The sequence below is a fragment of the Dufourea novaeangliae genome, unplaced genomic scaffold (assembly GCF_001272555.1).
Source record: "Dufourea novaeangliae isolate 0120121106 unplaced genomic scaffold, ASM127255v1 scaffold172, whole genome shotgun sequence".
Taxonomy (NCBI): Eukaryota; Metazoa; Arthropoda; class Insecta; order Hymenoptera; family Halictidae; genus Dufourea; species Dufourea novaeangliae.
The window spans coordinates 1,842,916-1,864,653 of NW_015374058.1; the positions used below are offsets into that span (position 1 = coordinate 1,842,916).

At 32.6% G+C, this 21,738-nt stretch overlaps 5 protein-coding genes across 5 annotated transcripts; 4 read left to right on the top strand and 1 right to left on the bottom strand.

Moving 5' to 3' along the window:
* Positions 1–11: 11 nt before the first annotated feature.
* Positions 12–2,421, top strand: LOC107190070 (lysine--tRNA ligase). The gene is made up of 8 exons (XM_015578794.1): positions 12–118; positions 196–340; positions 428–877; positions 959–1,204; positions 1,283–1,705; positions 1,787–1,980; positions 2,079–2,241; positions 2,311–2,421. Exons 1-8 carry the CDS (start codon positions 12–14, stop codon positions 2,419–2,421), a joined length of 1,839 nt encoding a protein of 612 aa, XP_015434280.1.
* A 554-nt stretch (positions 2,422–2,975) lies between these two features.
* On the bottom strand, positions 2,976–4,412 carry LOC107190098 (OTU domain-containing protein 6B). The gene is made up of 4 exons (XM_015578831.1): positions 4,329–4,412; positions 3,714–4,125; positions 3,412–3,631; positions 2,976–3,342 (listed from the first exon to the last, which is right to left on the bottom strand). Exons 1-4 carry the CDS (start codon positions 4,396–4,398, stop codon positions 3,157–3,159), a joined length of 888 nt encoding a protein of 295 aa, XP_015434317.1. The 5' UTR covers positions 4,399–4,412; the 3' UTR covers positions 2,976–3,156.
* Positions 4,413–4,924: 512 nt separating this feature from the next.
* LOC107190076 (mediator of RNA polymerase II transcription subunit 15) lies at positions 4,925–10,736 on the top strand. The gene is made up of 12 exons (XM_015578803.1): positions 4,925–5,006; positions 5,196–5,283; positions 5,468–5,519; positions 5,608–5,802; positions 8,427–8,686; positions 8,906–9,064; positions 9,224–9,342; positions 9,430–9,512; positions 9,596–9,757; positions 9,865–10,150; positions 10,228–10,330; positions 10,407–10,736. Exons 1-12 carry the CDS (start codon positions 4,945–4,947, stop codon positions 10,734–10,736), a joined length of 1,899 nt encoding a protein of 632 aa, XP_015434289.1. The 5' UTR covers positions 4,925–4,944.
* Positions 10,737–11,609: 873 nt separating this feature from the next.
* On the top strand, positions 11,610–13,292 carry LOC107190106 (enoyl-CoA hydratase domain-containing protein 3, mitochondrial). The gene is made up of 6 exons (XM_015578840.1): positions 11,610–11,618; positions 12,045–12,131; positions 12,249–12,422; positions 12,522–12,709; positions 12,835–12,995; positions 13,063–13,292. The coding sequence occupies exons 2-6, from the start codon at positions 12,051–12,053 to the stop codon at positions 13,290–13,292; spliced, it is 834 nt and encodes a 277-aa protein (XP_015434326.1). The 5' UTR covers positions 11,610–11,618; positions 12,045–12,050.
* Positions 13,293–15,605: 2,313 nt separating this feature from the next.
* Positions 15,606–18,138, top strand: LOC107190111. Its single transcript, XM_015578845.1, has 3 exons — positions 15,606–15,895; positions 17,105–17,254; positions 17,879–18,138. The coding sequence occupies exons 1-3, from the start codon at positions 15,712–15,714 to the stop codon at positions 18,091–18,093; spliced, it is 549 nt and encodes a 182-aa protein (XP_015434331.1). The 5' UTR covers positions 15,606–15,711; the 3' UTR covers positions 18,094–18,138.
* Positions 18,139–21,738: the final 3,600 nt, after the last annotated feature.

Genomic DNA, 21,738 nt, shown 5'->3' on the forward strand with positions numbered 1-21,738 from the left:
TATAATTCACTATGCTACACAACATAACCAAGACTTGTATTGGTGTAGTACAGCCGGTACTCACTAGCGCAAAGTCAACAAAGTTGCATCAGATATTTGTACGTCGTTTTCACATGAAGTGCGTACAAGTTAAGCAGGACTTCACTTGTGTAAACAGTAGATGAAAACATTTGCTCATTATAATCATGATTACAGTGAACTGAAAAGACGTTTAAAGGCAGAACAAAAATTAAAAGAAAAGGTAGAGAAAGAAGCAAAGGTAGCCATTGCAGCAGCAACAGTGAGCGAAGTTAAACCTCGTGAAAAAAAGGATACTACAGAAGAAGAAATTAGTCCAAATGTGAATAATAATATTAGTTTGAAAATAAATCTCATAAATAAAGAACTTATTCTATATGAAATTAACATTACATTGTTTCATTTGTAGGAATACATTAAACTTAGGACACAAGCAGTTACTCATCTTAAAAATGCCAATGATAGCCCATATCCACATAAATTTCATGTATCAATGTCATTGGAAAATTTCATTGAGAAGTTTAACGATAGTTTGAAGGACGGACAAGTATTAGAGAATGAAGTACATAGCATTGCTGGCCGTGTGCATGCAATTAGGGAATCTGGTGCTAAACTTATTTTTTACGACCTCAGAGGAGAAGGTCTTAAAATACAAGTCATGGCTAATGCAAGACATTATGCTAACAAAGAGAAATTTGTCACTGATATTTCTAAAATTAGAAGAGGTGATATTATTGGTGTTGTTGGAAATCCTGGAAAAACTAAAAAGGGTGAATTTTCTATCATGCCGCATAATATTACCCTTTTAAGTCCCTGTTTACATATGTTACCAAACCTTTACTTCGGACTAAAAGATAAGGTGTGAAGAACTAATACTTTCATTCTAGAATACATATGGTTTGTGTAACTAATAATAATTGTATTACTTTTAATTAATTAGGAAACAAGGTTCCGACAGCGATATTTAGATCTGATACTAAATGATAAAGTAAGGAGAACATTCCATGTGCGAGCAAAAATCATCGCATACGTTCGTAAATTTCTCGATGAACACGGTTTTTTGGAAGTTGAAACACCAATGATGAACATGATTGCTGGTGGTGCTACAGCCAAACCATTTATTACACATCACAATGAATTGAATATGGATTTGTACATGCGTATTGCTCCAGAACTATACCTTAAAGTAATAAACACTTCTATATGTTTGTAGTTAATAATTACATGCGAAATTGTATTAGTAAGATACCATTTATCCTTTTAGATGTTAGTTGTTGGTGGATTCGATAGAGTGTATGAAATTGGAAGACAATTCAGAAATGAAGGAATTGATTTAACACATAATCCAGAATTTACTACTTGTGAATTCTATATGGCTTATGCAGACTATAACGACCTAATGTCGATTACAGAAGATATGATATCTGGAATGGTGAAAACCATACATGGTAGCTATAAAATAACATACCACCCTGAGGGGCCTGAGGGAGAAGCAGTGGAAATTGATTTTACTCCACCTTTTAAGCGTGTTTCTATGATGAAGACTTTGGAAGAAATGTTAAAGGTGAAATTACCTCCAGCAGATGAATTAAATACACCAGAAGCGAATCAGATGCTCAGTGAACTCTGTGCCAAACATGAAGTTGAATGTCCTGCACCCAAAACAACTACCAGATTGTTGGATAAGGTATGACTAACATGAAGTTTCGAAATTATGGATATATATGCCTACTACATATATATATATATATACATATATTGTTAACAGCTTGTTGGTGAATTTATAGAAGAAAGTTGTATCAACCCCACATTTATCTTAGACCATCCTCAAATTATGTCTCCACTAGCTAAATGGCATCGTTCTGAAAAGGGTCTCACAGAACGATTTGAATTATTTATTATGAAGAAAGAAGTCTGTAACGCGTATACAGAATTGAATGATCCTATAGTGCAAAGAGAGAGGTGTGTTTAAAATTAGCGTTACATTATTTCAGTAAACAATTTTTATTAATTTCAATTTGACCATCAGAACAAACACAATTTCTTCTATTTTTATACAGGTTTGAACAACAAGCCAAGGATAAAGCAGCTGGAGATGATGAAGCACAACTTATTGACGAAAACTTTTGTACCGCCTTAGAATATGGTTTACCACCAACAGCTGGTTGGGGACTGGGGATCGATCGAGTTACTATGTTCCTTACAGATTCTAATAACATCAAGGTAACTATTTACATGCAAAGAATATGAATGAGACTAACAATGATAATAAATTTGTATGTACGATTTTAGGAAGTACTGCTATTTCCACAAATGAAACCAGATGATCCAAATAAGAATAAAGATGTTTCTGAAGATGATAAAGCAACTACCAAGAACACAGAAAACAACGTGGACAAATGAAACAAGATCTTATGTTTGTGATCTTAAATTGTGTACCAGTGTTTTAACAATGAATGTGAACTCAAAACAATAAATAAATTATACTTCCAGAAATTACTGGTAAACTTCAACATTTCACATGTTTATTTCATACCTTCGTAATATATTACTTACCATGAAAATAGTACAAATCTATTAAGAACACATACGGAAAATATCAGTACATACTTGCATATACAATTTTAAGGTTTCAGCTGTAATAAGTTTCTTTTAAATCTTTAATTATTAAAGTTCGATGTAAAATTAAACATTTGTTATAAAATTGTAAACGATAACTAAAGATCATTAGATATTTACAGTATAACTTCGGAGGAAGCAAGTACTGAACAATGTGTACTTGCAATTCAGTGGCAGCTTGTTTATATTGTCAAATATTTAAATAATAAATAAATAGAATTCATACATTGATGTAATATCTATTTACAAAAAACCTCAAAGGAAGACCTATTCTTTCATGTTACTTTAATACCTTAAATATAACTTATTATAACTACGAATTTTTTTAAGTATGCGGCTAGTATTTGAGTTACCAGAGAAACGGTGAAACAAAAATTTAAGACTGATATGTTTCCTGGACACTTGAATTGTGGCAGCACGTTGAATGGTTCATACATTTTATCTTAGTAAAATGTAGTAAGAAATTACATACTCAATTTCCTCATTACAGAGTGTAGCAGAGAAAAATATTTATCTTCATCAGCTTTCTTCTTCTTGAACATATTTTGTAACAGAATTATAATGGGCACCTAGCTCATACATATGACGATGATAAGTTAATATCATCTTTTTTCCCTTGCTATAATCATTGCCAACAATATACGGTGTACCTGATGCCTGAATTACTTCAATCGGGCATTTCAATACATGTGAAAGAACTTGCAGCTATTTCAAATAAATTAAATAAGTATGATTCTTAAAAACTTTGCTATACACACATCAACTTAAACTTACTTCAATTGCACCACCCCAAACACTTGTATCAGCCACATCATTACAATACTTCTCATACTGTTCTGGTGAAAGAAGATCATCAGAATCTGGATTAGAAATGAATGGTAAAAATTCATTCATATGTTCCCTCAAATATGTAGCAGTTTTTGATCTCAGTTCATTAAAACTCAATGGGGCCTTTTCTACTACTTTCAGCTGATGTGTAATTGCATTATACAAACTATAAAAATCATGTAATTAATATAAAATTGTAAATATTTACAATTAACAGGGAATAAATACTTTACAAATAAATATTATACCAATGGCCATCACTTGGAATTTCATAAATCATTAGATCACGTTCCTGAAGAATTTTCTTTATGGTTTGTAATTCTACATTTCTTTTACCAAACACATTTAACGCTTCTTGCTCTACTATTCTTTGATTACGTTCTCTTTCTGCATTTGCCTTTTTATCTCTTCTTTTCTGTGCTTTTGAAATTCTGTGCATTGGTTGCTCATTCTGCTTGTCATCTGTTTCTATATTACTGTTATTTTCTATGTTTTCATCTTCTGTGTTATTAATATTAAGTTGTGCAACTTGCCACCTAGCTAATTCTTCTTCATGCTTTTTTTCTAAAACATCTTCCAAATGACTGACTTCCTCAGTAACTTCTTTCTTTTTCTTTTTATCACCCTTACATATTGACTTCTTTAAGTTTTGTATTTGTGCTAAGATTTAAAATATCATCACTAAATAAGTTTATACTGGAGAAAGAAATGTCATACAAATCTTATTTATTTAATGTGATAAAATACTAACAGCGGGAAGCACATAATACATAAATGTAACGTTTAAAACGGTATGTATTACAAATGGAACAGCAAAAATTAAATGAAAAATATTGAAGTCTGGAACTGTTTAATTTAATTACCTTGTAGTTCTTTCCGTTCTTTTTTATGTTTTTGTACTAAATCTTCCTCCGTTAACATTAATTCTGCCATTTTGAATTTAGAGGTTACTTAAAAAGCAGAAATTTATTTTAAGGTTAAGGAGAAAAGTATCAGACATGATGGCCAGGCAGTAGTAATATTCCACGGCATTTTCATGAATCCATTTCCAGTTTTGATGTGATATTAGGTATAGCTTAAATTCTCCTCTTTTGACTTAAGCCGAATATCTAAGAATTATTGACAATTTTTTTTTAATGAACGGTCATATTGTTTTAATAACAAAAAATTAATTAATTAAGTACTTTTAATGTTTCGAATTTGTTTTTCGGATGTTCATAGAATGTTTTTAATTAAATAATTAATTTAACGTTTAGTAAATTCTAAACGTTATCTATACCACATAAATCGAATGATGTATTTTATGGGTTTCATAGAAACGTGATTAAAGAGGCTATTTACAAATGCATTTATGGCACAAGCTATTCATCGAAAAGTGGACTTATAGTTCACTATATAGGCGTTTAGTCGTTAAGTTACCTTGATGAGACAAAGTGTTACGATTATTTTAATTGTTTAGCTAATTATTAAATTGTAAAAATGGCAACAGACGAGAATTCTTGGAGAACGCAAAGTTTTCGACAAAGTGTAATTGCGAAAATGTAAGTTGACTTACACTCAGAAATTTTAAATGGAGAGATATTTTGATTAACATGATTCGTATAATGTACATTAAAGAATAGAACGGCACAAGAATCGTACGGTGTACCATTTTTCTACAAAATTAAAAAGCATACATTCGTATACGTAAATAAATAAGCCCTTGTATTTACTGAGTATTTTCTACACAGAGATGAAGCTGTACAGATGTCTGGAATGCCCATTACCAGAAATAGTATTGATATGGAAAATCATGTTTTTCAAAAGGCAAAAACTAAGGTTTGTTATAGTTTTCTTTTTTCCCTTGTATGTATGCATCAGAAATATTCTAATAAGACATTCAACTTCATAGACATAAATGTTTATAATTTCTCCTACTCTTTGATAAGTTCTGAATTAACTTCTGTAATCTTATATTTCAAGTATTAAAGTAAATATCAATGATGGACCTTTTTTATTGCAGGAAGAATATTTAGGTTTTGTAGCCAGGCTGATTCTACATGTCAGAGAACTAAGTAATATATACATACAATATATTTCATTGTGTACATAAAACTAGAATATAATCAATTAATTTTGTTATATTGTACTATTACTTTTCAGATTCTAAGAAAGGTGCAGGAGCTGCTGCACCAGGTGCAACAGGCTCTGGAAATCAAGGAATGCCAGATCCTATTGGGGCACTGCAAACATTAGCACGTCAAGGAACTGGTAATAATCAAATGATGAACATGAATGGACCAGGACCTAATCCTCAAGGAATAATTCCTCAACCACCGGCAAATACAGCCACAAATCGTAAGTTTATGTACTAATAAAGCTATAAATAATTTATATGAAATAATTATATCTTTATCTATCTAGGAAATTGTTTAAATAAAATTATTTTTGTGTTAAAAATTTTTTTACTGCATCGAAAGAGGATGTTTTATGTATTATACAATGTATAACACATTTGGATATATTTCTATTAGTTTCTACTATAAATTTATAGATATTTGTGTATATTTTACTGGACTTAATTTTTATGTACTTACATAACTTTATTTCATATTTACATTAACAAAGTGTTGTAAACCTTTTTCAAGGGGCCATTTCTGACGAGTGGAAATAAGTGAATTTCAATTTTCAAATGCCTGATGGCGTATGATGGTAAATACACATCAACTTCAGAACACTCCTGTTTTTTTTGTTTTATTCGTCAATTTCTTGTCTACAACTTAAATGATTGTAATTAGGAAAGTGTGATTATTTTTTAGTATCAGGAGAGTTAACAAAAAATAAAAGCTGGAGAAAAGAAATATTTTTCTATAATTCATATAAAAAATTGATAAATTAATGTATCCCTGCCACGAACAATGAAAACGTTCTCAACATGACAAATCAGAAAAAAACTGTTTTGATATATATGTATCTAAACCAGAGATGTGTACCTAAAGTTAGGTTGTTTTCTTGATCATTTGTTACCTGGAGTATTTTTTTATCCTGCCCCCTTAAATTCAAAATTTTTCAACTTTATATAATATAATTTGAAACATTGTTTTACTATGTATCATTTCAAGTCACATAAACTGTAAAGGTCATGGTGTGAAGAAGGGTTTGTGCATCATAACAACTTAATCAGAGTAACATTCAAGTTTGAAGTTTCCTTTTACATGAAGAACTTCTCTAAAAGTAAAATACTTGAAGAATCTACTACATTTAATATTATAATGTTCGAAATTGACTGGATATTTTCATGTTATAGAGAATCAAAACTTAACCTAGTCTCTGCTATTATAAAAGTTTATTAAGTTGTCTTTAATTTCTATATCACAGTTGCAACAAAGATTGAAAATATGGAAAGATTAACAAACATGTATTACTCACAGTATGAGAGTTCTATAGAAAGTGAACCTTCATATGATTCAGATAACGTGGATACATATATAAAATTAATTCAGTCACCATCTCAAACTGAATTTCGAGAGTATATAGAACTCAGAATGGATGAAGAATTACTACATGAATCATGGAAGCAAAAAATACGCACATGTAGAAACCTTGTAAAAGAGATTAAAGAGCAATGTGGCATGGCAGTTGACCTAGCAGATAGTAGAGTACGTTATATTTATAAACCTGTCATTAATAATGCTCGTATACCAGGAATTAAGTTCAGATTAACATTTGTATACATTAAACTATTACGCAAATGGTACATCAGTTTAGGACGCAGTCGAATACCAGATGCGATAGGTATCTGTGAAATACTAAAACAAGGTACTTATGATCCTACTGGGCCAAATGTCCTTGACCTTGTGCGTAAATTGAAAAGCTTATTACAGATTTATGTGCAAAAACTATTATATACATATGATGTGATTGATGAAATGAAAGATGCACACAAAGGTATAGGATTTCAAGTCGATCAGTCTCTAACATATCTAAAAATATTGTTGAAAGAAAAATGTTGGCCTAAAGACTTAAAACAAACAAGCCCCGAAGACATTCTTATTTTACTTCTAAATTTGGATGAAAATCTTGAAGTTACAGACGTTACCTACGAATATGTACAGGGTGGTGAAGTATCTAAAAACATAAAAAAAAATGTTTAAGTAAATTGGATAAAAAAGTACATAACTTTTTTCACTTCCCTTTAATGGAAGCAATTGATATGTTTCTAACAGAAGAAACAGCTATTACAGATGGGAGTTCTGAAGAAGTATCATCGTCATCTAAAGATAAATTATGAGATCCTACCATATTTAACAATATGCTTTTTGTTTATAGCTGTGAAGCTACTTGAATTTTCTAATCTATTATTGTTTTTCACGATATTATTTATTTTGTTATATAAGTGCATTATGAAATAAAATGGACATATTACAAATATTAGCCGGACACCTTGATTTTCACTAAGAACCAGGCTCCTTCGAAATTCTGGGGTAAGTGCTGTGCGGTCTCAACAGTCTTCTTACTGGAAAGCACCCTTGCATCCCCTACTTCGTGGCCAGATCCTTCAGGAACAATGTCCTTATTCTTAAGACAACGCAACGACGGGTTGCTTGCCATCTCTAACTTCCACTCATCTGTTTCTCATAAACAAGCCTACATCACCGATAGCCGAATGACCCAACGTGGTCTTCCGCCATCGTGCATCTTTCAAGACCGCACGCATTCAAAAACCCTATCATAAATCTTCTAAGGGTCAATGGGCGACAGGCCATATGCCATCGACTTTATTGAAAACACTTTGACACTAACAGGCAAATACATATTTTCTTGAAGAAAGTAGTGGTTGTGTTAATTTATCTATGTAAACACCTTACTACAATGATAATATTTCAATAGATGCAAGTTTTTTTTGTAAATAAATATTAAAAGGATAATATACTTATAAATTGTTCTACAGCAATTTACATTGTAGTATTTATTTGTATTAGTGTTGCAAAGCTTAAATCAACGCCCTGGACAGCCTATGGCCATGCAAGGGATGCAAAATAAAATGCCAGGAATGGGTATGATGCCTGCTCAAACCACTGGTCCAATAGGTCACATGGGCACAATTCCGAACATGCAGAATAATTCAATGTTGACACAAATGAATCAAATAGGACAAGGAAACATGCCTCAACAAATGAATCAAGTTGTTCCCAATCAAATGGGACCAATTCCTACTGGACAAATGCAACAAAATATGCAAGTATGTATCTATCTTGATAAGGAAACAGAAAGGGTGTTTTCTAATGTGTGAGACTTATTTAATAGTGAATGATCACTTCAGTCAAAGTGAATATAACTGGTTTACATTGTTACCACTTTAACCCATTAGTTAACACTTTAAAACATTATGAAACACTCTGTGTATTTTTCATTTTTGAAACAAGTGTAAAAATAAGTTATGAAACATACTTTTTTACAGACACAAATGCAAAATCAACTATCCAATCAAATCGGTAATCAGATTGGTGGATCCATGAGTGGGATTCAAACTAGCATGCCACAACAAATGAGTCAAATTGCTCCAGGACAATTAGGTCCGGGTCAAATGCAGCAACAACTAAACCACATGCAACGAAAGGTACACAAATGTAGGATAAGTCTGTAATTACTTAAATAATTCAGAAGAACTAACAATTCTATTGCAATAGATGTGTTAATACATACTAAAGACACTCTGTATATGAAACATTACATTCTAAAGTTAGTTTAAAATATGTATGTACATTATTATTTTTAGCCTGGTGAAATGATAAACACCGGTTTTCCAGGCCCTAGAAATGTTACAGCAAATCAGTTTCTACGACAAAGCCCATCTCCATCAGCCCCAAGTCCAGCTGGTTTAGGTGCACCATCGAGGTTATTATATTGGAATACTTTTTACGAATGCATTACTAAATTAATACATGGTTAAAAACATTAAGCGTTAAAAAATATGTGTTACAGTAATCAGATGGTAGCATCTCCAGCATTAGTTCCGTCACCGAGTCCACAACACGCTATAATGGCAGGCGCACAACGATCTGTGGGTATGTTAAAATTATTTTCTGTACTAAACATTAAAATTATTAACTGACACTAATGACAATAACATATAATATATTTAATCCAGGTATGGCACCGTCGCCCAGTAGTTCGTTGAACACTCCTGGAGGAGTAGGTGCTACTCCAAGTCCACAACAAGAAGACCAAGCATATAGGGAAAAAGTTAGGCAATTAAGCAGATATATCGAGCCTTTACGGAGAATGATTGCCAAAATGGGCAATGAAGGAAGTAAGTTATTACTAATACATATTATACATTAAAGAATTACTAATGAGCATTATTAACAGTACATATGTGCACAGATGTATTACCAGTTGTATGAATTTATTTTATAGACGTCGATAAACTAAGTAAGATGAAAAAGCTATTAGAAATTTTATCGAATCCCAGTAAACGCATGCCAATGGATACATTACTGAAATGTGAGGTAGTTCTTGAAAAAGTGGACTTTAAGAGAAGTGATGCGAGTGTTGGGCCCCCCGTAACGACCCTTAAAGAACATCACTTCTTCAGTCCACTTTTGGAAGCAGTAAGCACACATCTCCAGAGTCCTGTAGTAAATCATACACTTCAGAGGACTTTTGGACCGTGCTTGGAAGCTTTATTTGGTCCAGAGATAAAGTACGTAGTACTCACATTCTATTTATGATTAATTTCATTATGAGTTGCTATTAATGAAATTGTTTTTGTGAAAATAGAAGTCTGCCGCCACCATTAAGGAAGCAGAAGGTAGAAGAATCGCCTAGTGAGATACCAGATGTATTACAGGGTGAAATAGCTCGATTAGATCAACGATTTAAGGTGGTGTATTTGCTTTCATATTACATTGTCTTATCTAATGTGCAAGTTCACATCACATTTTTGTATGTATATTTAGGTCAGTCTTGATCCGGCACAACAAAATGGATCTAAGTGTATTCAGTTAATATGCTGGTTAGACGATCGTCATCTTCCATGCGTACCACCGGTATCAGTTACAGTTCCTGCGGACTATCCCCTAACACCTCCGCGTTGTGTAATGGCACCCCATGAATACGCTACACCTTTCCTTTGTGCCGTTCAGAAAGCTTTGAACGCACGAATAACAAAACTTCCTCGTCGTTTCTCTGTGTCTCAGTTATTAGACACTTGGGAAATGAGTGTAAGACAAGCTAGCGCGCCTTCACAAACACCTATTACAGCCAGCACAGTATTAATGGGATTATAATTCATTTTGTGCGAATTATTTTATAAACATGAAAGTATTATAAAATATATACTATTATTCTCAATTTCATGTACAATTGTACATTTGTACACAATGTAAGTGTACACATTTTTCATATTCACAATTAATGCAAGTACATCTTGTATAAATAAGAACTGAAACATGATTATTATATGTTAATTTTAGCGCAGATCATGTATGCTTCTTTTTAACTCATTATCTTGAAAATAATAAAATGTTTTTTCAAGGAATTACGTATTGGTTAACCGACTCGGTAATCCCCATATCCCATACTGTTCATTGCATTCCGTTTTTACTTCAAATCTTTTTTTATTAATAACTTTTTAATAAACAACGACCGATGGCTAAAAATTTCTGAAGGTCACTCAGGAGAGTGACCTTAACAACATATCATACAATAAGATCATTGGAGGTGGATCTGGGCTAGGTCTGGGTTAAATCCAGTCTTACATTCATTCTTGTAACTACACTATTAAATATAAACGATGCTATGGGCAGCAATTTTAGATTCCGAGGGAGCAACTTGTGAGCAATTTTTTAAGATATAAATTGTTTAGAAACACTAATATTCGGCCCCAACTATTTTCCGGTAAAATCTTATTTACATACACATGTTGGTATATCAAATTCTTACCGTCTGCACATTCTATATCTAAATCGGTGTTATCACCAATTATTAGTATGTATTTATATATCAATAATATACATATACATATGTACAATGACTTCAGCTTCAGGTCATTTGAAAAAAGTGGACTTACGGGAGTGGAGCGGAATTAATTGTTGGTGGTTTATAAAATAACGTATTGAAAACATCGTAGAATGAAATTTGTAAAGAAAAATGTGTTTGCTCTTTCTCAGGTATTTTATTATTTATTTAAATTGTTATGTAAATATGTTATATATATACAAAAGAAATGGTTATATAACCTACAATGATAATTGAAGTTTTTATATGTACTAAATCACTTTTACAAAGGATTAGTATAGTGTTTTTTATGTACACATATTAAGTTATATAATAATGTGTCAAATAATTGGATCACTATTGATACAATACAATGGTTGTAAAATGTCACGATTGAAATCTACTGAGAACAGCGGAATATTTAAAACCACTATCTTGTCACCTCTAACTTTTAGTAATTTTTAGTTTTACGTAAGCTTATAAATAAATAAATTTAATATAAGTATTTTTTATATGCAACAGAGTACCTACAGATTAACACATTTCTTTAATTAATTTTATCTTCGGTTTAGTTTTACAGAAAAGTATAAATGTTACAGGTGGGAATGTATATTAAAAGGACATTTTCTACTAATAGGATTTTATTCAATGAAGAAAAATATTTAGAAGTAGCAGAAGTTAATGGTGTAAGTATTATATTAAACTGTCAACAAGAAATTTCTTGCTATTATATCAATTTATATTATGTATTCTCTAATGTTGTACAATATAAGACACTAATTTGTTCTTACCATTGTAATTAGGTACAAACAATAACATTAAATCATCCTACTACTCGTAATTCTTTATCCATGAATATGTTGAAATCTCTCCTGGAAAATATTAAAAATTGTGAAAATAATATGAATCTCAGGTCCATTGTTATCAGAGCTACTCCAGGGAATGTATTTTCAGCTGGACATAACTTAAAAGAATTGGTTAGTTATTAAACCACGAATCAGAGATGATGAGGGTCTGTTTAATATAGTAAGGATTTTATATTCATCACAGAGAAATGATTGGCTTGCGTCGTTTAGACTGCTAACAATGGGGAGTATCACAAGAAAATCTTTGAAACATGCTCAGAATTGATGAGATCAATTGCACAAAGTCCACTCCCTGTGATTGCTGCTGTGGATGGTTTGGCTTCTGCAGCTGGTTGCCAATTAGTTGCTGCATGCGATATTGCTATCTGTACTGAAAGAAGTTCTTTTAGTACACCTGGGTAAGTGGTTTTTAAATGATTAAATTACATAATTTTACAATATTAAATGTTTATTAAATATTATTTTAATATTATATTTTTTTTTATTATTCATAAAATATTGATTTCGCACAATTATGTTTTAGTGCCAACCTTGGAATATTTTGTTCTACACCAGGCATTCCATTGATTCGAAATGTACCCAAAAAAACTGCAATGTACATGCTTTTCACAGGTTTTACCATTAGTGGAAAAGAAGCATATGAAGTGGGCCTTGTAAGTAAAGTAGTGCCAAATGACAAATTAGGTAAGTCACTGAAAAATTCAGTTGTTAGAATATTCCAATTTTACCAAATACTGCATTTCATATTTAGAAGAAGAACTTAATACAATTACCACGGCTATAAATACAAAAAGTCGCTCAGTGATACACATTGGAAAAACATTTTTAAATGAACAAATGGACCTCGACATGTCGACAGCATATTTCTTGGGAACCGAGAAAATGGTTAATAATTTGAAAATGAAAGATGCTCAGGAGGGTATCAAAAGCTTCATTGAAAAAAGGAAACCTGTTTGGAGCCACGGCTATGAAAAAAATTAATATAATTAACCTTCATTAATTACTATACATTGATATAAAATGATTTGTATCAAAAGTTTATATAAACAATCACTTTGTCTTCCATACATGTACATTAAGTAACTAAAGTTTATCGCAATTTTCGTTTTATTAATAAAAATATTACACCTTTTGTTGCTACAGCTAGTGATCATCTGAAGTTATATATAAATTAGGTTTAATGAATGGATCAGTGTGGATGAGGCTTTGTCCTATGTATGACCATGTAAAATTCAGACTTACACTGAATCACCTCGTTCATGCATTATACTGTAATCAGGTTAATGAATATGTTATCATATGACGAAGTTCACTACACTAAACAGAGGTTCAAGAGATAACCTTTTGAAAAAAAATATGCGTATACATATAATAACCGTATACTCGCGTTAATAGGACATTTAAATAACTGAAAACTTTTAAGTTTTCAAAAATTCCGATATTTGATGTACACATCAATGCATATGCAATATTTTAGAATTTGTTCACTATTAAAAATGTGTTATGTCAAATGAAACTGTAGTGTTGATATATACACACGTGCATAATAGAAAGTTATCTCTATTGACAAGTATCGTGAGTACGTGTCTCTGAGCACGCAATAAAATTCATTTTAATGAGAGTACAAAATTATTACGAATTCGTGAGATTAATTAGATTGATTAATAGAAATTTCAGAGTAACAGTAAATGTTAATATTTTCAAAGTACAAGTAATAAAAAAATACATAAACATATTAATGTAAATTTACATTTTAGCATTTTAAGCGTTTTCATTTTTTTGTGAAAACAGTATTATGACCTTACTATGTTTAACGAAGGACTTGTACCGTTTTAGAACGTAAAATTGCAATCTACATTTTAGCCACATCAGTGTTTGTATTTTGGAAATATTGCTATTTTAACACTTCAATTACAATTTATAAAAAGCTTATGGCAAAGAAAAATTGTCATTGTAAAAGTAAGTAAACAAAAACATCGATAAAAATCAATTAGGTTTATCGGTATGTGTTAAAATGATGAATGATATAAAAATTGTAATCGAAAAATAATTATTTCGTTGCGCGGTCTGATAAAATTCTTTTTGAGTGACTAATATCTTCGGGAAATTTCCATCTAATTACGTACAGTTATCCGATATATTGTTTCTAAAAGTTTCAAGATATCAAACACGTACGAAAATTTCAACATATACCTACGAAATTGCTGTGCAAGTTTCGTGCTTGAAAAACTGCTTGCGATTCCAAATATTTTGATTTAAAATAAGAACATTCAATTTATTAATTGATTTTAAACAATTCAATGCATTAATTTTAATTTATTCTAATTCATTTAAACAAAACAGAATATGTTATGGGTGTGGGAGTATCGTTGTCTAGCTTCGTTTAAAGAAATAAAAATTCTGTAATTAAAGTAACATGAATAAGTCTTCTAAAACAAACTGTAAAATAGGTTTTCATGCGAGTAAAAATTATTACTTAAAATCATAAAATTATTCGTTAATACAAACATTCCTTATATGTGTTCATATCTTAAAGTTTGTTTGTACATATTTCTATGGATTACGGATTTTGTACATTTGGAGATCTAACAAAATTTCAATAAGATTCCACCGAGAAATCATTATACTTAAAAATATACTTTTATATTCTGTTATTAACGCACATGGTTATTAATAAAATTTCATTCAAATTGTTCCTTTTGATATACACACTAGAAAGACTACTTAGAACCCTTATTTGTTCTGAATAAAAAATTGATGTACGGCAGATCGTACTATTAGTTTTGGATTGAAACAAATCCTCCCGAAACTTTCTCATCAAATTTCTCAATAACTTCACAGTCTTTTTTTTTTATCACCAATTGTGCAATCTTTACATAATTCCTCTGATTCTTCAATAATAACTTACATACTTTTTAATTGAAACAATAAATCAACGAGATCTTAGAGAAAACAAGAGAGTAATCGATAGTTTTTTCCAGACCTTGTTTATCTATGTGTAGGTATAACGCATCTCGTATCTTATCGAAGAATACACGCATTGCACTGTTTTAAATCGTGGAAGGTCTAGCGAGATAAGAAAGTCGTGGTGGTCGTCTCCGCGCCGACGAAGATCGCGAAGGACGCCGATATCGCTCGTGCCATTAAAAAGATGTTTTTTCTTCTCTCCATTTCAGTTTTGTCTTTCGTCGAGAATCCCTCTCCCCGTTTGTTCTACGGTTGAGTTTATAAATTCGATTCAGTATTGCCACGTAAAGCCAGTACAACGTTGCAACGTGCAAACAACGCGCGCCCGCGATACATACAAGAACCAGTGACCAAAAAAAGGTGCAACTTTTCGTATTTCGAGATTATTATTCGACACGAGGCGAATATCTTGTGAAGGATTTTTTTTGCTTTGATGACTGTTTTCGAGCTGTTTGATCGTGATTGTATGTGGTTTCGGGCTATCTGGTATCCATACCGAAGACTGAACAGTGTTTTCAGAGGCCCACTTCCGGAAATTAAGACGACCGGTGACCGAAACCCTAAAAAGATTATCACTAAAAAGGAAATCGCCGAGCTGCTCTTCGAAAGCTGCACTGGTTCGTTTGTTTTTTTTTTCAATCTTAAATACGCATATGCAACATGATAAACTGACAATTTTTGACACTGGATAGAGAGTACCGTTCAAAAGATTAGGATTATATCTACGTTGAGCGGCGATAAATACAAATTGTTATCCCGATTATTTGGTTAACCTTATTTTTTGGACAAAGAATTGTTACGATGTCATAAATTTTTGTTATTCTATTTTAAACGGGACAATAAAAGCTCCCTTAACACAAAGACACGGGGAAATATCGATACAAAACTTTAATGCAGATAGCGAATGTAGTACAACAGAGATAGGAATAGAAATTGGAACGTATGCAACAGATAGGGTGCAATTAGTGAATTAGTTAAAATTCGTTGTTTAGATAGACACTGAGGATCGTATAGGTTGTGTCGATGATTTTTATCGTTCGGTTTATAAATAGCTCAGCTGTGGATGGTAAATATTAATAAACGAGCATACACCGGAAAAATAATTGAATTGTAAGGAATCGACGAATATAATAATATTATATAACACTGTTACGGTAATTAGATACTGAATGTTATAATACCAATCGAGTACGTTTACGATTCTTTCCCAGAAAACTGAATTTTAATTATTATCAAGTGCAGCTCCGAATCTGTGACTTAAAACGAGTACAAAATCAAAGGGATATATTTGTAAACTTTCGTTTACATGCTTCATATAGTTAAGTAACACCGTGTACATAAATTAGAGAAAATTGGAAATTTTGAAAACATGAAACATCATAGAAATTTATGTGAATAATAATCTTTCTACGAACGACATCATAATTTAAACACTGATAATATACTTCCTCTGAATTTTATGATTTTCTTTCTGCGTTGAATTCGCCCCTACAATTTTCGTTTTCAACAAAAGCCCTACAGTTCAAGAAAAACATAATATTACATATTATAGAAAACATATAAATATAATGTAATTATTTACATTTCATGAAAATGTAAATATTGTATTTTCAAAATGTGATACTAAAGATAAACGATAAAACACATCATTTTTATTTTGTTGCTAATTTGTAACCCGTAAACATTATAACCCAGATAGCACATGACGCCTTGAAGACGGCTTAAAGGCGCCTTAGACCTGAAATAGCCGTAAAATGAGCGTCTTAAAGTGCATTTGGCTTACTGTAAAATATATCGTTGTACGTATTCGTTATTTCGTGTTACAGCCTGTAAGAAAATGGCCGCTATTCCGCAGGGTGCATTTGCAGCGTGCAAAGTCCGCCGCAATCTTGAACGCAATACTGTGATAACGCCGATAGAGGAGAAAGAGAAATCGGGCAAAGAAAACATGTTCAATGTGAGGTCCCCCCAGCAAGGTATTTATCGAGATTACACTAGATGTCTTTTCTGTCTTCGGGACTGCTAGATCTGCCGGCAGACATTATAGTTATCCATTCCCAGAAAGTACATGACGCCTTAAAGACGCCCATTTTACGGCTATTTTAGGTCTAAGGCGCCTTAAAGCCGTCTTCAGGGTGTAATGTGCTATCTGTGTTCGTACTGTATAATTTATATGTCATACCGAAGTTACACTATCCCACAGTATTTTCCTCTAAACAAATTTACATAATAAAAAGAGAATGTATATTATGGAATTAGTAAAAGTAGAATATTTAGAAAAAAATTGCATGACATACATTATACAGACTCCTTTCGATTATCGTCTGGTTTTTTCTATACGATTATTGTCCAGGCGTTATCCTCACCACTGGAGAGGGGGGCGTGAAATCTGTCAAGCGCATACTTTGTTGTTCTTCCGCTTTTGTTGCCGAGGCTCGGGGTTTGGGCAAAAAAATGAATTTACGAGGGTCTGAAGTATTTCTCCCTATAAAATTATTGTCCCGGCGCGGACCCAAGGTTCAGGACGATAATCGAGAGGAGTCTGTAATACGGTTTAAATAGTCAATAACATTTATATAATTTAACGTTTTTATACGCAGGTAGGGAGCTCACGCCGCTGAAGTACAATAGTAAACTGATGAACAGCATCTGGGGACTATACAATCGTTACTCTGTGCACAATTTCAAGAAAAACACCGACGGCGATGACGGGGTGTTTGGGACGTTCGTGGCGGTTTCGGGGGCGGTTTTCAAGACCCACGCACTCGCCGCGAACACGGTGACTGCAGCTGCAGTCGCCAAGAACAATCCTTGAAGAAAAAAAAAACCAAAAACTTCAATTGTGCGTTTTTCAATAACTTCGGACCAATCGTGCTAATTATGGTTATCCAATCACAATGTATATAAATGATCAGAAGCGAGGCGTCGAGGTTCGAAAATTTTTATTGGAAAAAACGAATAGAAGCGTACACGATAACCTTTGCAACAGTATTGTTTGGAACATTTATTCCAACAACTGTGTTACAATATTTTTTGTGTTTCTATTGTTATCGACATAATAGAGGTGAGAATGACACATTGAGTAATGAAAGTATCTAATTAGCAATTGGATAGTCAATGATTTACTATGTATATAAAAATTGGGAATATACATGTACATATTAGCAGATGTGTATGAAATATACAGCAATCTGTGGAAAACTGAAACATGTACACAAATTGTAAACAATTCATTATAACAATGTCGATATGAAATTGTTTTTTTGAACAGTGTCATCGCTCACTGTACGTACATGTGACTGAACTTGTGAGGACTGTTACGATTTTCATTAATTAAATGGACTGTTCAAGATAATGCAAAAATGTCTTACACGAAGAAGAATAGTATACGGTCTCATGGAAGTATACATGTATATAATAAATCACCAATTGTATATTTTATTATAATACTGTTGAACAAGCCAGCAGCACTGTGTCAAATAACATTTGTATTGCAATTGAATAAACACAATTAAAAGTTACAGATAATTCTATTTTTATCATTATTCGTGTGAAATACTAACCGAATTTTGTTTCATATGCATCGAACAATATTTAATCAGACAAACTCTGCGAGGACAAAGTCAAGTTAGAAGTCGTGCCCACGCAATGTATTCTATCGCACCAATCGTTCTCGTTTAGTTTTCGAGACGATTTATTTATCGTGTATGTCCTTGGTTTGCGATGTCGGCGGAATTCATCGATTCTTTTGCAACTGTCGCAGACATTTAGCTGCAAATCCACGGAAACGGAAGTCGAAGACGTGACACCCAAGTCTTCCTCGGTGCTGGTATTGTCAGCCGTATCTTGCTCGCTCAAATACGAGACAGTTTGTGGCTGATGGGCTCCACTATTTAAAGAAAATTTCTTTTCGAATTTATCGTCCGTAATCGTTTCAATATCGCCGTTTCTATTTTTCGACTTGCACGAACATTCCCCGTAACATTTTTCCTTCGACCACGGATAATTTCCTCGATTCACTCTTCCACGGACCGAGAACCTGTTCTCACTTGGGTTTCTAATGATTTTCTTCGTGATCACAGCGTTTTTGATCTTCGAAAAGTAAAAATTCGGATGTTTCGAGTGGAAATTGAAATTTTTACGTTTTCGTCGCGGTTTCGACGCGTTCGTCTGCGTGGATGCAGCCGCGAGCAATTTCTTTTCATTTAATAAACAAATTTCTTTGCCCGTTAGACTGACTTTCGTTTCGGTGTCGCAAACGTCTGGGAGCGCAGAATCTTCCACGCATGATTCCACTTCGCAACTTATATCGGAAGATCGTCGAAAAAGATGTTTGTTTGGGAATTTTCCTTTGCTGAGTTTCCTGCCGAAACTATGTTTACCCGATCTTTGATCCGTTTGACTGTTCTCGTCTTTCTGATTTGTACGAATTTTTAATGGCTCGGTCCTTTTTCCAACGCGAAATATGTATTTTAACGGTGAGAGAAATGGCATATCTAGTTTCGTATGTCGGCAATAAACCTGCTAATAAAATTTTTAATGAAAATTTATCGTGTATAATTATGATTTATTGCCATTATTAATTTTATTGCTAACGTTTAAGCCAAATTCAACTAATTTTTTTAATACGGCTTGTGTCATTTAGTATTAGTTTGAAAAAGGAGAATTAACAATAATGTAATTTCCGGGATTGTTTTCAAACGATATGTTTAAATTCAAGATTACTGGACACTTTACTGTATATTAGAGACTTAAATACCTCTCGCTCGTTTATTGATGTCTGTCCGTATTCCGATAAATGCGTTGGTTGTACCTTTCTAATATACTTTTTTAATTTGTGAAAGATATTTGGCTTGATACGACTGATCTTATTGCTAGTTAAAATGCTTCCATCGTGCGCAAGACAATTATGTGTCAACCCACCGATTTCTGCCCGCAAGTCATCCAAGTTATTGGCAAGCACTTTGATTTGATCAATCACCTGCTTCATTTTTCGTTGATCCCGTCCACATATTTGAATCGCCATATTAATCCCAACACAGTTTTTATCGACACTTCGAAACGAGATTACGTTTCGACAAATATAGTTCAGCTCTATTTTCGTGAGATGTACATAGACCAGTGGTAGGTCTCAATAGGTCGATACATGATCAAGGGTAAGGGAAATGTAATTAATTTACACATTGGAATGAACTTTCGACAAAGTCAATTATGTCATAACCACGTACTATACATGTATAACCAAAAACAAGAATTTGCTTATAGTTATTGAAGGGCCTCGAGTGAGGCGCGAGTATCCACTAGTGACGCATTTCAGAGCAACAATTTGGTCGTCATCAACGTATCTGTCTCACTCTATAACTAAAAAAGAATATATTGTATTCTGATTTTCCAAATTTTTATATCTTCCATACCACTTTATTATGTTTCAAAGAGTTCAAACAAAATAAGTTATTAGCTAACGTTTAGAGTTAGTCACAAAAATCGCTGACATTACTTCCACGATCAAAATCATACATATAAATCCATATTTTAAAATGCGATCTTGGTTTCACAATCTTAAAAAAATGTGAAAATGTCGATATAATTTCTTCTAATGTAGCAATATTCATTCGAGAGAATTAATAATGTAATTAAACAACGTATCTGTTACTAACTTTGTTTAAAAAGACATCTGCTTTATAATTTATAGCGAATATGAGAAGTTTTTCTTAAATACGCGCATGTTTTATTTGATCCAATCCCTGTATACAATTTTTGAAACATTGTTAAACTTTTAACGAATTCAGACCTTTTACTCTAACAGAAGATACATTTGTTTTCCGAGTTAAATTTAGAAAGTTACGTGAATCAGTCACTGGTTCATTAAAAAAAATGTAACATATCTTTCCGACTCAAAACCTTCACAGTGTCAGAACACTAAGAGAAACAATTTCTGATTCGTATTCCAACATTCGTCGAAGGAAAATGGGTAATCACCGGATTCGTATTAAATATCATTTATTTGATTCGTCGTATGTCCTATATAGGTACATTAGTCGTCAGTCGGTGTCGCGTATCATAGCAGATTGGCTATAAACGTATGAAGTTTGGTAATACAAAAAGAAGTTTCTCCATCCTAGCATGTACATCGACACATAATACTATACTTGTATTTGATTTTTATGTACAAATTACATTGGCTTCCGTTTAACACTTTGACTGCCACGTCACCTAAATATGGGTGACACGTACATTGAAAAGTGGCTGGGTTATTTAAATACGGTTACCAAATTTCTGCGTAAAATTAACGTCGCAGTATAATTTAAAAGAAGACCAACAGCCTCTGTAACCACACCAAATATTTTCGACGATTTGTAACTTAAAAAGACCAAATAAAGCGTGTCACGCTTCGTACGACCTTTTTCACTGTGACAGTCAAGGTGTTAAAATAATTATCATTCTTTCGAGGGACATTCCG